Here is a 15,765-nt window from a genome sequence, read left to right as displayed (position 1 = left end):
GATCAAAAGTTCTAAGACATGGAGCTATATTTTAAGTCAATTTGTCTTCAAGCAGAATATTTAGCATAACTTAGCATTATGATGGCTCACTACAGTGGTAAAAGACTTCCAAGGTGATGGTGGGGAATTAAGTGAAGGGGATATCTGCTGTGACAGTAGTCAAAATAGCTGGATACATCAACCTTAGATGTAGGAGACCAGGCTAAATCTACAGGAAGCAAATATTGCAACTTTTCCTTCAAGCAGGGTTTTGGTATTCAAAAGATGGCCCAAAACTTTTCTAAATCCGAAGAAGAAAGAACAACAATATGTTTTTTAGTCTGGAAGACAGGTGAAGTACTTGTTGATGAATCATCCTGAAGACTCAGAGGTCATTCAGTATCCATCTGGTATGCAATGACTCACACAAAACCACCAAATCCTGGGACAGCAAAATGCTAATAGTTTCCTTCAAGATCTTACCCTGTTTTATGAAGTAGCTACCAATGCTGCCTGACAAATAAACACATTACCCAACAACACTTAAAAGACAAATTAATAAGTGAAGCTTCAATAAAGCTCAATCACATTTGTAAAACTTATACTGGCCTATCCAGCCTATACTGTCTGCTCTTCTTAAAAAATTTGTTATTTAATGCTACATATTTAAGAAGCGTTTATACAGTAACTCTGCATTTTAGACATTATCCACTGGGGGGGAAAAAAGGTCTGAAATTTGTGCTCATAAATAGATGACCACCATATGCTGACGCAAGAAGCATTTCAGTATATAAAATTTAAAGTGGACAATGTATTCAAGGGTTTTGGTGCTGGATTTTTTATACTGCAGCAGCACCAGGCTGATCATTAAAACATTGCTATGAACAACGTTGTTCCAACTGTATTGCAAGACAAAAAATCCAATAAGCACAAATCTTAAAAAGCCCCAAACAAACCCACATACACATTACCAAGTGGAAGGTAGGGAGCTCCACTGTCTATTTTAATGTAGTCACCATTTTTCTTAGATGGCCACACAGCTGCAGAAAGTTAAAAGCCATACTTAGCAAATCTAAAACCTACCTTTTTACTATGATTTAACAGCTTTTAAAGAAACACAACACAAAAGGAACTCGGCTGTATTTTCTTTAAAAGGAAATTTTTAAAAGAAATTGAAAAATTTAAAATTCCTGTCCTTAAAACACTTATGAGCCAATTACCCAGCAGACACAGTAAAATCCTAAGAGCATATCACTTACATTGAATTCTTTGTCAGCACACAAATGCCAGTGCACTGTATCAGCAATACTGTCCTTATAAAAGCACAGCTCTCCAGCACAAACTTAAGGGTTAAGGGTTTTTTAAAATGACCTTTCTGCCAGAACCTCTACCTACACTGATCAGAGACCACTTTTTCCATCAGCAAGTACGGAACAATCTCCACTTGCTGTCAGTATATTTGTTTTCTGACTTAGAGGAATAATTTCCACTCGTCCCATATGAAAACCAGGCTTCATCACAGAGTCACAGAATGGGTTGAAAGGGACCTTAAAAATCATTTAGTTCCAACCCTCCCACCACGGGCAGGGACACCTTTCACTAGATCAGCCTGCTCAGAGCTCCACCCAACCTTGCCTTGAACACTTCCAAGGACGGGGCATCCACAGCTTCTCTGGGCAGCTGTATTGTGTTTGTGCAACCAGGTTTTGGTAGCACAGGGAGCTGCAAGGGTGGCTTCTGTGAGGAGCTGCCAGAAGCTTCCCCATGTCCAGCAGAGCCAATTCCAGGTGGCTCCAGGGTGGACTTACTGCTCACCAAGGCTGAGTCCATCAGAATGGTGGTCACACTTCTGTGATAACATATTTAAGAAGAAGAAAGTAAAAGTCATTGCACAGATGTAACTGTGGCCAGAGAAGAGCAGGGTGAGAGGAACAGCTCTGCAGACACCCGTGTGGAGAAGGGGCAGGAAGTGCTGGAGCTGAGATTGCCCTGCAGCCCAAGGAGGACCACAGGACACAGAGACCCACGTGCAGCCCACACAGGAGAACCCCACTGAAGCAGATGGATGCCCAAGAGAAGGCTGCAAACCCAGGGGAACCCCACCCTGGAGCAGACTGTGCCTGGAGGACTGCACCATGGAAGAGTGACCCACACTGCAGCGGTCTGTGGAGAACTGTTGCCCATGGGATGGACTCACACTGGAGAAGTTCCTGGAGGGCTGTCACCTCTGGGAGGAACCTCACACTGGAGCAGGGGAAGGACTCCTCTGGCTGAGCAGCAGCAGGAACAATGAGTGAGGAACTGACCATAACCCCCATTCTCCACCTCCCTGCACTACTGCTGGAGGATGAAGTAGAGATTGAGAAGGAAGAAAGGGTAGGGGAGAAGGTGTTTTTAAGATTTATTTTACTTCTGATTATTCTGCTTTGATTTTGTTAGTAATAAATTCAGTTAATATCACAAATTCAACTTTGGTTTTCCAATGACAGCATTTAGTGAGTGATCTCTCTCCCACACCTTGTCTCAACCACGAACCCTACACCTTTATATTCTCTCTCTCCTGTCCATTGCAGAGGGAACAACAGAGTGGCTTGGCAATTACAAACAGAAAGGTCGTGGAGTCTCCTCTCCAGACATATCCAGAGAGATCCAGATTACTCATAAACACACACACAGACCATACAGATAAATCCAGATTCTTTTGGCTTGTTGAAGTTCCCTCAGGCCTTATCAGTGTGCAAAGTCCCTGAAAACAAGAGACCAGAAGCACCACTTCTGTCATTCACACACAGTCCAGATCAATGGCTCAGCCTGTGACAGCAGGCAAGGACACATGAACACATCCCTGGTGCTCCAGCCAGGACCTTCTCAAACAGGTGGCTGAACAATTACAGCCGAAAATTGCCCAGCTGTCACTTTGAAAGACACCAGTCTTCATGCTGTAAGTAACCTTTCTATCACTAACTGCACACAAACGAAAGGACACAGGCCAGCTTTACAGGGATCACCCTCTAATCCCCTAATCTCCACTGAGCAATGACGTGGGTCTCCTGTGGCTGAAACGATGAGCACAGCTCTACATTGTCTCAGGGAGAAGAATGTGTCTGTGTGAGTAGTGCCAGAGAAAGAACTAACAGCAGTAGGTGGGAACATTGGCCTCACAATGAGAGACGAGGTGCAACACCATCAGAGCCATAAAGCAAATGCCCAAAGCACACAAAAATCTCCCTTCTGCTCTGACAGCTCCACTGGGGATTTCCCTGTGCAGGCATTTGACCAAAGTGTTGCCTTTATTCAGTAGATGGTCTTTATGCCTAAAATTATTATTTTCAGAGTAGCCCTTGAGTCTTCACTCAAACCAATGCCAAGTAAAGGCACTAAAGTATATGCAAAAGCAGCAGAGGGAAGAGAAATACAGTGCTTACCTAGAAGCAGCTCTAACAAACAGGCCAAGCACAGCACTTCTCAGGAGCAGCCCCTCTTTTTAATGAGGCACCAAGTAAGCAAATGCAGTCAACACCAGCAGGAACCAAAGAGTGAATTGGACTCATCACGGTATATAGGCATCATTATTACACCATAATTCCAAGGTAAACCCTTACTGGCTTTCTCAGGCAGGCCAAAATGGCTCAAAAGGACCTAAAACTGCTTTATTAGGGCCCTTTAGTAATAAAGACCTTATTGCTGTTCCAACTAAGGCCATGCTCAGAATGAAAATGTATTTTGACAGGTAGTAAAACAAAGCATTCCAGGAGTGTCCCTAACACAAAGGCTGAACGTTGGACTCACATTTAAAAAACAGTCTACATGGGAAAAACAAGACTGTGAAAACTTCCTGGGTCAGAAGGGAAACTGAGGTCAGAGCTACAGCACTGAATGAGCTGATGTCACAGGATAACAACCAATGATCAGCTTTTAGTGCACTTCCACCTACTGACAAATGATACTTTTGATTTCCAAGACAAAAATACACCCATAAACCTGCAGTTACTGCAAACATCAACACTCACCAAAGGGAAAAAAAAATGCTAAGTGAATAATTTCTAAAGCATCCCAGTATCAAAACCGGGCTCACATGTTGCTTTTATCTAGACCATATATTAACTAAAAGTAATACATCTCAGAAAAAAAAAAAGAAACTATTATAGAAAAAGTCCTTAAGTTGTAGGAGAGGAATCACTTTTCACAATGACCTATTTGCAGTGAAACAAGCAAAATAACAGTGGTGAGTTTTCTTTAGTACAGAGAAAGCTATTCTTTAATAGCATTTTTTCAAATCAGAAAATAATGGCAAATAGGTACCTCTGAAGTTCAGGTTTCTATTTAGGCCCTTCTTCAAATAAGCATGAAAATGAAAGGAAAATCTTTTTAGACTTTTATTTCTAGGGAGCTGTGCTAATATCACATTGGGCACTTCCTAAAGTACTTAAAATGTGTACCTCAGAAGAGTGATTAGGGACTACTTAGTGAATTAACGAGGTCACTCTGTGTTACTCCTTAGTGAAAGACCGACTTCAAGTTAACGAGGTTACTCCACAACCCACACTAGAGCTAATTACTCTAAGTCTTGCAGCTCTCAGTGTCCACCCAACTTCATCCCAACTTCCAGAAGAAGAGCTGCTGTTAGTCACTAGCTTCCAAGTTTCCCACCCACCATGTTTCAGAGATCTTGCTGAAAGATATAATTGTCCAAAATAGGTAATATTCCTTATCAGTATTTCCTATCTATATTATGATCTACTAAGATTAGGGCATTCTCTGTTTCCTGTACTGACATCAAAAAGTGCTGATTCTGTATAATTTGTATTTAAATAAATATATGCATACTTTCTGTGTTAAAATGAGTTATTAAGTTGTAAAGAGCACGACACAAATTCTTTAATATGCATTCTTTCTCTGCAAAAAAAAATCTCTAAAAATCTATTTCTACCCATCATGATCATCTTGATGTCAAGAAAGGGTAAGAAAATTTGGCAGTATAATTATATTACTACAGAATTTACAGCACTTTGATCAGTACAGGTCCATATGCTGACACACTTCTGAGCCTTTACACACACACCCCCACACACCTCTTTAGGAACAGAAATATCCACGGGGATACAGAATTTTTAAATAGCTACAGCAGTAAGCTCCTGCCAGTGCTAATCCCTTCAACTCTAATGAAGTGACTCAGCTGATTTTACAAGCTTGCCAACGTCAAAAGATACCAAGGAAGTAAAAATAGGTACTGTAAACTCATTTCTGTAATTACATTGAATATTTTAATCCACTAAAAACCCTTAGCTAAAACAGAAACGACAGTGAAGACTACATTACTGCCGTGCTTAAAAACAAAAATTAAAGCAGGGAAAAAGACAGGTCAGTTCGTGCTTAAAACAGTTGAGAACTGCTGCCAGCAGTAGGGTGTGTTACTCAGGTCCAAAGGAACCGCTGGATCCAGCTGATCTGGAGCCCTGGCATGTGACAAAGCCTTCAGAGAAGCTGCCTGCTCCAAGACATGTGACTTGTGGCAGAAAACCAAACCCAGCTCAGCTGCCTGCCAGCAAGAGCTGGATCTTTAATGCATACCATCTGCTGAGACCAGTTAAAAGTGGGGAAATAAGGAATGTTATGTGTATACACGACTTAATATATAATTGTTTTAAAGAAAAACTAAAATACTGAAGTTAATCCTCATTAGTAACAGCTTTTGAGGAAAAATATACCAGGTAAACAGTTACAGCAATACGTCACACAACTTTTGACACTTTCAAGAAGACCCTGCACACCTGATTTTTCTTGAAGCAAAAGCAGTTTCAACTCATTTTTGATTAATGATTGCTTTTCCTTTGTGTAGTTCTTCCTAAGGGAAGAGATCTCAGACTTTCCCTCATTGTTTCTCTTGCTGTTTTTTTTCCACATCTGAACAAAAACCAGCAGCAGAGTGATCAAGACAGTCCACGAGAGAACCCACACACCTGCACTATGTGTTCTGGATTCATGGCCAAACCACATTTTGCACTGTTTTCATGTAACACTGTTACAACACAATTCCAGAAAACATCACTCATGTAGAAGACTTTAGACACACCCCACACTGTATTTTAAAGGTTCAAGGAAAAAGCGACTAAAAATTAACTGGCGATTTAGGAACTTTTACCAGGATTACAAAACATTAAAATTTGCACAACTCTGAATCTCTACTCTTAATTGCAATCACTGCTCAGGCCAATAAAATTAAGCTGGAGAATTAACAATTCCATCCTGTATTCATTCCAGCAGGAACTCCACTTTATTAGAAATTGAAAGAAATTAATTAGAATTTGGATTTGACATTTAAAAATACTTTCAAAGTATCTTTTAGCTAAATAAATCACAGAGCTGAACCCTCTTCTGAGAGTTCATTATTAGGCAGGAAGACAATCAGTATTGGACATTTAGTATTCAACTACACATTCAATAAATACAGATTGTGTAAAATGAAAAATAAGAAAAATCCATATGAGGAAACAGCTTCCACAGGATAGGTAATTTCTGTGTTTCTAAATAAATCATCACATGTTTTATTCCTGAATTTATAAAGGATGTGTTAGGCTGCCTTTTGCATTTTTCAGCATGTTATAAAAGCTGTACCTCAGGGTAATAATTCCACGTTTGTTCTCCAATCTCCAGCATTTTGTAAATATTTTCCAGACACTTAGTCCACAATAGCTGAATAAATTAAAGACTGTGAAACTACAGGTCTTTCTGCTGATGATTTCCACTAGTAGCAACCTCAGTTGCGCAGACAGACAATGCTCTGAGTACATATCACATCTGCCAACACTTCAAAAGGAAATAAGCAATTTAAACAAAAAGTATGATTTTGTATGTGTGCCTAAATATGCACTAGCTTCTACTGGGTTCCCAGGTGCTCAAAAAAAGAACTGACTGACACAAGAAAACTTCCTCTTCCCTATTAGCAATCTGCTTAACATCTGTGCTATCTATACCTCTCCTTAAGAGGCCAGTATTAAAAATCACTTGACCAGTAGTCATGAAAGAAAGGAAGCCTGCAATTTGAAATTCCTGTAACATCTTTTATTGGTCTCATCCAATCTGTTGGGAGCTGACACTTTCAAAAGGTCATTAACCTGATGCCTTAACACCCTGCACCCATCTTTTGCACAGCACTTGCAAGAATCACTTCAGTTTTCTCTCACACAAAAAAATTCTGAACAAAACAAAGGATACTTGATGATACCACTAGAAAAAAAAATTCTTAAATGCCAGACTAGTAAATAGTGACAATGTGATGAGTTGTCTGGAATACTCAGAGGCACGGGCTCATTTAAACAAAACAAGTTTTAACACACACAAATGCCAAGTCACAGATCCTAGTGCAGGTAACACATCAAACCATACCTAAGCAGTAAGCATTCAGATCCTTGAAAGCAACTCTGAAGACAGCAAACTAAAACCACACTTCGCGTACAAACTTTTGGAAACAACTGACTCAACTTGGCATGTTTAACTGTGAACAGTAAGTCAAAGGCACTCCCCTAAACAGCATGGATGAAGTATTTCTGAAGAACTTGTAAACTGAAGAACTAGATCAGGGGAGGAAGATCCAGAGCTGATGAAATCTTTGTGTGCAGGTACATTCACAATAAGAACACTACTGGCTTTTAATCTGGATAGGAAAAGGTGAACTGACTGCTGTCTACAGAATTCATCAGACTGGCCAATCCTTATGGGAAAGAGCAAGGGAATTTCAACAACAAATCAACTGTGGCAGCAGATTTAATAGCAAAAGGGTGGATAAAATTAGGTAGGATGCTCTCTCAGAAGCATTAGCTACACAATATGCTTGTATCAAACAAGATGCTCAATCCAGTAATAACCATATCAAATGTAAGGACCAGGACAGAAGAGAGGATGTCAATTTAGACTTTATCTTCTCTTCTGACCTTTGCAACCTTTGATGTTCTCAAAGTAACTAGACAAGGTTAATTAATCCCCACAATACCAGTGACAATGAGGCCACAAATCCCATTTTACAAGGAGCAACCAGAAGGACATTAGTATTTAAAAATTTTTATAACTGAGAAAGAGAAAAAAAACCCCAAAAAACCAACAACAAAACAGCCCTAAATATCAGGAGTAATTATAAACATGACATTGTAACAAGATTGCTCCCTGAAAAATACAGAGCACACCCCTACTTGCATCTCAGAAAACCCCTCTATAGAATGCTGAAGATCCCACTATAACAGAGGCCACAGAGTAAATTACTCCAGTACTGGTATTTTCACTGCTGCCATATCCTCTGCCTCCGTTAAAAAAAAAAAAAAAAAGTTTAGTAGGAATCACATGAGACTTGTCACTGTAAGAGTTACAAAATTTCATTTGGGAGATGCCTGCATTAGTACAAACCAATAATTCACTAAGAATATGTGCTTTGTATGGTTTAAAATAATGAAAACTCTAGTCTATTGCTGACAGCAATACTTTTTCTAATTTACTCACTGCTGCACTCCAGCACAGAAGTGTAGCAATGATCTGACTTTATTTTTTCCTTAAAATAACAGAATGAGCAAATCTGTAAGACACAAAATGTGAAAGCACCTTGATACCAACTGAGCTGCTCTCTCAGCCTGTTAGTTTTCCCACAATTGTCACACCTGTCAAAGGGCACTTTCCTGTCTGAATTACAAAGATGCTTTTAAAGACAGCTCAGATTGTAAATACATTTGTGAAAACTAGCCCTTTGGATTCCTATACCTATCTCTGAAGGAAGAATTGTTTTCCTCTCTATATCTAACTTTGATTTGCTGGAGTTTACAATCCTGATAAAGACAGGAGAATGTAGTTTGAAGCAGGTGGAGGTAAAGCTGAACTGTTCCACATAACTCTAACAGTCTCACTAGCTCACATCAACAGTCTTTGGTCCACTAGAATTTCTTCTTATACTTGTTAGCATATACAGATAAAGATATATACTTTCTCCCTAGTTAATAGATACTTTGGGAAGAAAAAGGTTCAGTGTGAATTAAACATATTTGATCTAAAAAATAAACTGAAAGGATTTCTATTTTACACATTAGAACCCTAAAATATGATCCTCTGTACAATTTGTTTTTATTTGTCAAATGAGCTGATTACTCATGAATGTTTTTTGCTTACCAAATCTGTTAACACCAAATATACAGAGGTAACTTACAGAACAGCCAAAGAGGAAGATGTTTTCTCCTTCTGAGCATTAAAAAGGCCTATTTAATCTGCTATGGAAAAAAGGTTTTAAAGCAGGTCTTACTTTGTTATACTCGTGCTTTAATCTACAAAATTTCACTGTAGTTAATTGCTAAGTACTTTTACTCTGATAGACAAGAATAAAGAGAAAGCCTGACCAGAAGAGTTCTAATTTTATTTCACAAAAAAAAAAGTGAAACAATCACACAAGGTGAAAAAAGAATAAACTGAAACACCCATGTGGAAAAGGGCTACATTAGCAAGGTGAGATTGCAACTAAGAGCCTCTATATACATTTAAACTGTTAAAGGTAATTTAAAAAAAAAAAAAAAAAAAGCCTATAGTTTCAAGTAAGTTTATATTAACTCCTGTTCAAGTGGATTTAATAGCACACAGTTTAACTACAGTTTGGGACTAACACTTACAATCACACCAATTTTGCTGTTTTACTCCAACTCAACTACTTAACAAAACCATTTCTCCTCTCTCATTAAGTTTCTGTAGTTCAAGCTCGTGGCTTTTGCTGCTGGTAAAATATTAGCCATTCTTCATGCCAAGTGACTAGCAGTGTCTGTGACTCATCATCACCAGAAGATGAATATGCCACTGATTTTTGTAACGTTAACAGATGAGTAACCTCCAAAATAACTTAACTGGATGTAATATGGAAATCTGGGAATAAGTAAAGAAACATTGATTATTTGGCAGGAATACCTGCAAATCAGCTGCATACCCCAAAATCTGCTACAAAAGCAATTTATTACTTTTATCATTAGCTATATTATTTCCTTCAGAACGTGTCTGCAAAGTAACCATGTTACCTCACTGCAAAAATGAAGTGCAAGATTCTGAATCCAACAATTCAATACTTTGTTTTATCCATTCAACTTTGTGCTTTCTTTGCAAAGTAAGATTGTGTATCACCCTTAACTCCTTAAGAAAACAGTTTGGAAACTGTGTTGTGGATTTAGAGAAGGTGCATAGCAGTCATGTCAGTATTTTTAATGTGGTTTTGTTTCACAGCTTTGCCAGCCCTCACCATATGCAGCTTTTAATCACCAGATGTACCTCACTAAAATGACAGGCTTTTTCTTAGTTTACATCACAAAGGCAAATAATTTCTTATGTAAAAGTGCACTAATACTTAGTATCTAAAGTTACTCTAAGCTGTGAAAAACATCCCATCTCATTCTCCAAGAAACTGTTTCAAAAGTCCCTCTCGAAGTTGTTGAGTTTCACAGATGAAAAAACTTCCTTTACCATTTTGCCAACATATAACTAATAGCAATAAACAATTTCAAGACCTTCAAAAAACACACACAGCATCCAAAAACTTGGAAATGCTGTCCTTACTTAGTAGAAGGAAAAAAAAAAAAGTAAAGTTTAGGGGCTGGTTTTCTTACCAACAGAAAAAACCACACTCATATTCTAGATCAGACATACACTGAAAATACTTTCAAAATTAGTTCCTGAGAAATGGGGGTTTAGCAGCCCTTCTGTCATGAGTAAATCTCCTATTTCAGCCAACAGCAATTCTTTTAAAAAAACAAGCTGAAAGGAAACTATAAAATATTACTATTTTAGTTATACCCTCTCATCACATAACAACTTTGGCTATTTGAACTATTATTTGGGAAGATCTTAAAAGCACTTTTCAAGACATCATCTGCTTCTTACAGAGCTCCAAAATAAATGAAGCCACCTTGAAGCACAGGCCCCCATAAGCACCCAAGACAATCAGTGAGGAGTTCTCCACTGAAGCCTCTTCACTCTGCTTCTCCCATATTTGCAGTTATACACTTCCACCTCCAAAGGTGCAGAAAGACATTTTTCCACATGCTGTAACTCACTGTAGCAGCAGCAAACTACCAGCCTTCCTCAGCAGGCTCAAAGAGCAGCTTGCCCTTGCAGAGAATTAGAGAGCAGTAAGCCCTGACAGTGGCAGGAACAAGGCTATGGTGGAGAGGAATAAAAAGGGTGGCTGATAAAAGGGAATAGAGTAATGAGCTGTACCATGTCAGCTCACCAAGCACCACGGTACCAGATCATTTACTTCAGTATATTCCCACAGCAAATAAAAAACAGCAGTTTCAATGTTATTGCAAAATCACTTCCACAGGCAGAGAACTTCGGAAACTTCTTCTCCTATCTACATTTCATCCTCTTCTTTTTGAGGAAAACTTACAAGAGCAAAAGAAACGGAGAGTTTAGAAGACCAGTAAAATTAAACTATACCAACACTCAAAAGGAAAATTAAAATGCCAAGTGGCATTTTAAATATTTCTTCCTTCAGACATAAATAATTTTAAAACCACAGCAGTGCAATAACAGCTTATTCATTATATACAGTTTAAGGAAAAAAAAAAAAAAAGCACTTGGACTACTTAATTCATTTATATTGAAATAAAAGTCTGTTCAAAGATGCATAAAACACACGACTGGTTTGTATTTTTTAAAGCTGACATTTCACTCCTGACTCTCAAATACCCAGAAGACAACTTAAAAAAAAAAAAAAAACAAAACAAAAAATGCTCATGCCTAATTCTACACTGGTATAGAACAGAATATCCTAAAGCAGGCAGTTCACCCAAATTCATCAGAAAAATTCATTCTTAACTACCAAGTTTTCCTCTACAGTGGTTAATTCTGAGTATTAACCAGCATCAGCAGTATGAGGACAGACAGGGAAGTCTGATGGATCTTGCTACAGTAGAGATTTTCAAGTCAAAAATTTACCTGTCAGCTCACCAAGGCAAAGAACAGGCAGCCTCACATTCTAAAGCACTGCACAGAATTGTGCTCAATGCTCTGCAACCACTACAAATCTAAATTTCACATTTCCTGTAATAAATGCAGTCACGAGAAAAGCTTCCAAGAGGTAAGTCTGACAACTGTTTCCTTCAGAGCTACAAAACTAAACAGTGTAACAGACAGCTACCCTTTCAAATGCTCCAGAACCCAGACTCTAAAAAGTAGATATATTTGAAAAACACCAGCCATATTTCATTATGAAAAGAAAGTGAGAGCAATGAAAAAAACACGGAAAGGAAGAGAGGCAAGAGCATGAAAATCACAACTAAAAAAAGTAGAAGTTGTGACTGCTTACACTTTTGCTACCTCTTCAGACTAGCGTGGGGCTCTCACAGGAAGTAGTGTAACAAGCACAGCAACACTCAAATAACAGAAGTGATTATAGCAGCAATTTGTGCTGTGAGAAATATAAAAAGGATTGATTTGTACAACTGCAGTTGAGAAGGAAGGTGATACAGCAACATGCTCCAAGGAAGGGGCAAAATATTTGTGTGAACAGTGGTTATTGTTAGTGATTTTTGCTTGGACTTAGACAACTCCAAAAAAGCTACTACATCCCTTGACAAAAGTACTGTGAGAGCATGGATGTTTAAATATATTTAGGCGATCATGATAATCATTAAAAATTATGATCATTAAAAAGAAGGGGTTTTTCTACCAAAAAAACCCCCTACACACACACAAAAAACAAAAGCAAAGCAAACAAAAAACCCAAAGCAGCTCACTCCCACATATCCACATCACTCAATTTAAAGAAATGTATCAAGAGTTGCAGTCAGAACAGGCACCGTGTATCACCCAAACAACACCACATTTTTAATCAACCACGTGACATGAACAGAAAACACTTGATTTCAGTGAGCTAAGCTGAAGTTCAGCCTGTAAAAAAACATTTTTGAGGCTGAAAAAAGTTTCTAGGAATGTTAAACATTACGTCCTGCTGCAGAGAGGGGGAAAAATACCATTCCACAGAGGAAAGGCAGGAGTACTCACGTTTCAAAACAGCGATCCACGTTGTCTGACATCAGGAGCAGCATGCAGAGCTGTTCCAGGGCTATCAGCTGCATATCCCTCTCATCCCCCTGCCCCATCTGCAGCCACTCCAGCAACGTGTCTGGATCCACATCTGCCATGGTTTTTCACAAAAAAAAAAAAAAAAAAAAAAAAAAAAAAGAAAAAAAAAAGCCGCCTCCACTTCAAATAAAAAGTACCAAAAGTATCCTTTAATGGTTGAAGCCAACTTCAGCACAGTTAGTTTCTCTCTTCAGTCAGCCTCACGCTTTTGCAGTCTTCACCTGGCAAGAAAAAGTAAAAAAAAGTAATTGTCATCACAACCTTTTTATATTTGGTCCTCTCTAAAATGTATAGCAGATGTTTATACTGAAAATAAGGGAATTTTCACATATTTTATCAGCAAATGTTTTTTTTTTTTCTTGCTTTATAAGCAGGTAAATAGTAATGAGTTAGTTCTGTTTTGACGATAACTCAAAATTAAAGCTAGAAAAATTGTGCTTAATCCTTTTGTGTGTTCCTAAAGCTAAGAGAAAGAAAGTGATGTCTTGCCCCCCTTTAATATCACTTTATTATCAAGTGTTCAGCTTCATGAGAGATGGATTACCTCCTCATGAAAATATTCAAATATAGAAAGATAATGAATTTCACAATTTAAATAGAAACCCATAAAATAAAATTACAGACTTGCAGAATTTCTGGAAACCTTTTATGAGTCCTTCACCTTTTAAAATAGCATTCAAACGTAAGAAAAATGGGCTTTTTATGTCAAAGGATAAAAAAAGACAACTTAAGAATCCCTCTCATTTTCAAGAGTTAGAGATTTGTCAGGTTATTTGGAGACTTTTTGGAAAAAAATATTTATTTTGTAGTATGCCAAAAAACCCGGTGAATAATTTAAATAATTCACATACATATAAGGAAAACAACATCATTTGCTGGCCCAGTGCCATCGCTGTACATGAAGGCCAAAGACCAAAAAAAGTCCCTTTAAAATGTTAAGATGTTTTTGACACACGTGCTGGCTTTTTCCTTGGTGTTTAACAAACAGTCAAATTCACGTCCCTTGCCTAAAAACACAGCCCAACATGACAATTTTCACATAAAAGCTAATGGGTTACAAACCAGTCTTTGCAAGTTAGACATACAAGAAAAATAATACTCTTTAAAAACACAGCTTAGAGAAGAAGAATTATGAGTTTATTAAACTCATAGGTAAATATGAAATGCTGGACAATGTCCCCACAAACAAGGGGGAGGTGATCTGGACAAAGTCTGCCTACTTGTTTACTTGCTGCTAATGAGTTAATAGTTAAAAAATAACTCCACCAAGGGCATGCCTACAGAAAGGGAGTCAGAAATTAGTACTACATGAAGAAACGCACACTGAATCAGCTCTTTCACAACAGCTTCAAACTCAAAGATGTGACAGAAGTACAACAGACAGGATTTTTATACAATTTAGGACCATAATATTACAGATTGCTCAACTCAGATTGCCAGTTACACATTCTACATTATCTTACCCTAAAAAGTATGTCCTATCAGTAAATTGATTTTTCTGTCTTTTAAACAACGCCTATGACTCTCCAAGATGTTTACAGACAGCACTTCCTGCTCTGAACCTACATAAAACTCCTTTAAGACAACAAAAGTAGGATCGTATTATAAGCGCTCTACTTCTCCTTAACACGGCTCAATAGTTATTTCCGGGAGCGGGGGAGATGGGGTGATAGCGAGAGAAAGAAGAAAATTAAGAGGCGGTGAGAGTGGGGTGCGTTCAACTCAAGCACCTGCCGTTCTGCCAGCCCGGGACGGGCAGCACGGGAACCCCGGGGCTCAGGGCACGGAGAGCGGCCGGGAGAACCGGGAGAGGGGCCGGGAGAACCGGGAAAGGCGCCGGGAGAGCGGCCGGAAAGGAGCCGGGAGAGGAGCCGGGAGAACCGGGAAAGGCGCCGGGAGAGGGGCCGGGAGAGCGGCCGGGAGAGCGGCCGGGAGAGGGGCCGGGAGAACCGGGAAAGGCGCCGGGAGAGGAGCCGGGAGAGGAGCCGGGAGAGGAGCCGGGAGAGGAGCCGGGAGAACCGGGAGAGGAGCCGGGAAAGGCGCCGGGAGAGGGGCCGGGAGCACCGGGAAAGCCGCCGGGAGCACCGGGAGAGGCGCCGGGAGAGGAGCCGGGAGCACCGGGAGAGGAGCCGGGAGCACCGGGAAAGCCGCCGGGAGCACCGGGAGAGGCGCCAGGCCGCGGCACAGCCCGCCGCCCGGGCCTGCTCGCACACCGCAGGCGGGCCCCGGGCCCGCGCTCCGGGCCCCTTCCCCACACGGCGCCGCCCGCAGCGGGGCAGGCACCGCCTCGCCCTCCCCGCCGCCCCCGCACGGGCACCGCTGCCCTGAGGGGCTCCCCGGCAGCCTCACCCCGGCCCCTCGCACACACTTTCCGCCTCGCCCCGGCCGCGGCTCCGGCCCGCTCCCTCCCGGCCCGCCAGGCCCGGGCAGCGCCGCTCGAGTTGCCGGCGAGCCGCAGGCCGCGCAGGGTGACCCGGCCCGGCCGCTCGGGAAAGGCGCCTTCTTCCCAGCGCGGCCCGGAGATCGCCGCGCCGCGCCGCCCCGCTCACCTCAGCCTCCCGCAGCCTCCTCGCCGCAGCCGAGCCCTCCTCAGCGCCACGCCGAGACCCGCGCGGCGGCGCGGCGGCGGCGGCAGCCCGAGCCCCGCGGCAGGCGGCGGCCAGCGGCCTCCATGGCGCTCCGCCCGGT

The 15,765-nt window shown here is 40.7% G+C and overlaps 1 protein-coding gene across 5 annotated transcripts in view; it reads right to left on the bottom strand.

Annotated features, from left to right (window-relative positions):
- The window catches only part of HECTD1 (HECT domain E3 ubiquitin protein ligase 1), a 60,668-nt gene extending 44,903 nt beyond the window's left edge, over positions 1–15,765 (bottom strand). For all 5 annotated transcript variants that reach the window (XM_066322141.1, XM_066322142.1, XM_066322144.1 and 2 more), the window contains exons 1-2: positions 15,627–15,765; positions 12,997–13,298 (exon numbers count right to left, since the gene is read on the bottom strand). In XM_066322141.1, coding sequence (XP_066178238.1) covers positions 12,997–13,136 — 140 coding nt within the window. In that variant the 5' untranslated portion in view covers positions 13,137–13,298; positions 15,627–15,765. The remainder of the gene's footprint in view (positions 1–12,996; positions 13,299–15,626) is intronic.

Source organism: Sylvia atricapilla, chromosome 6, assembly GCF_009819655.1.
Source record: "Sylvia atricapilla isolate bSylAtr1 chromosome 6, bSylAtr1.pri, whole genome shotgun sequence".
Taxonomy (NCBI): domain Eukaryota; kingdom Metazoa; phylum Chordata; class Aves; order Passeriformes; family Sylviidae; genus Sylvia; species Sylvia atricapilla.
The sequence above is the reverse complement of the archived record's forward strand: the minus strand, read 5'-3'. Positions and strand labels throughout refer to the sequence as shown.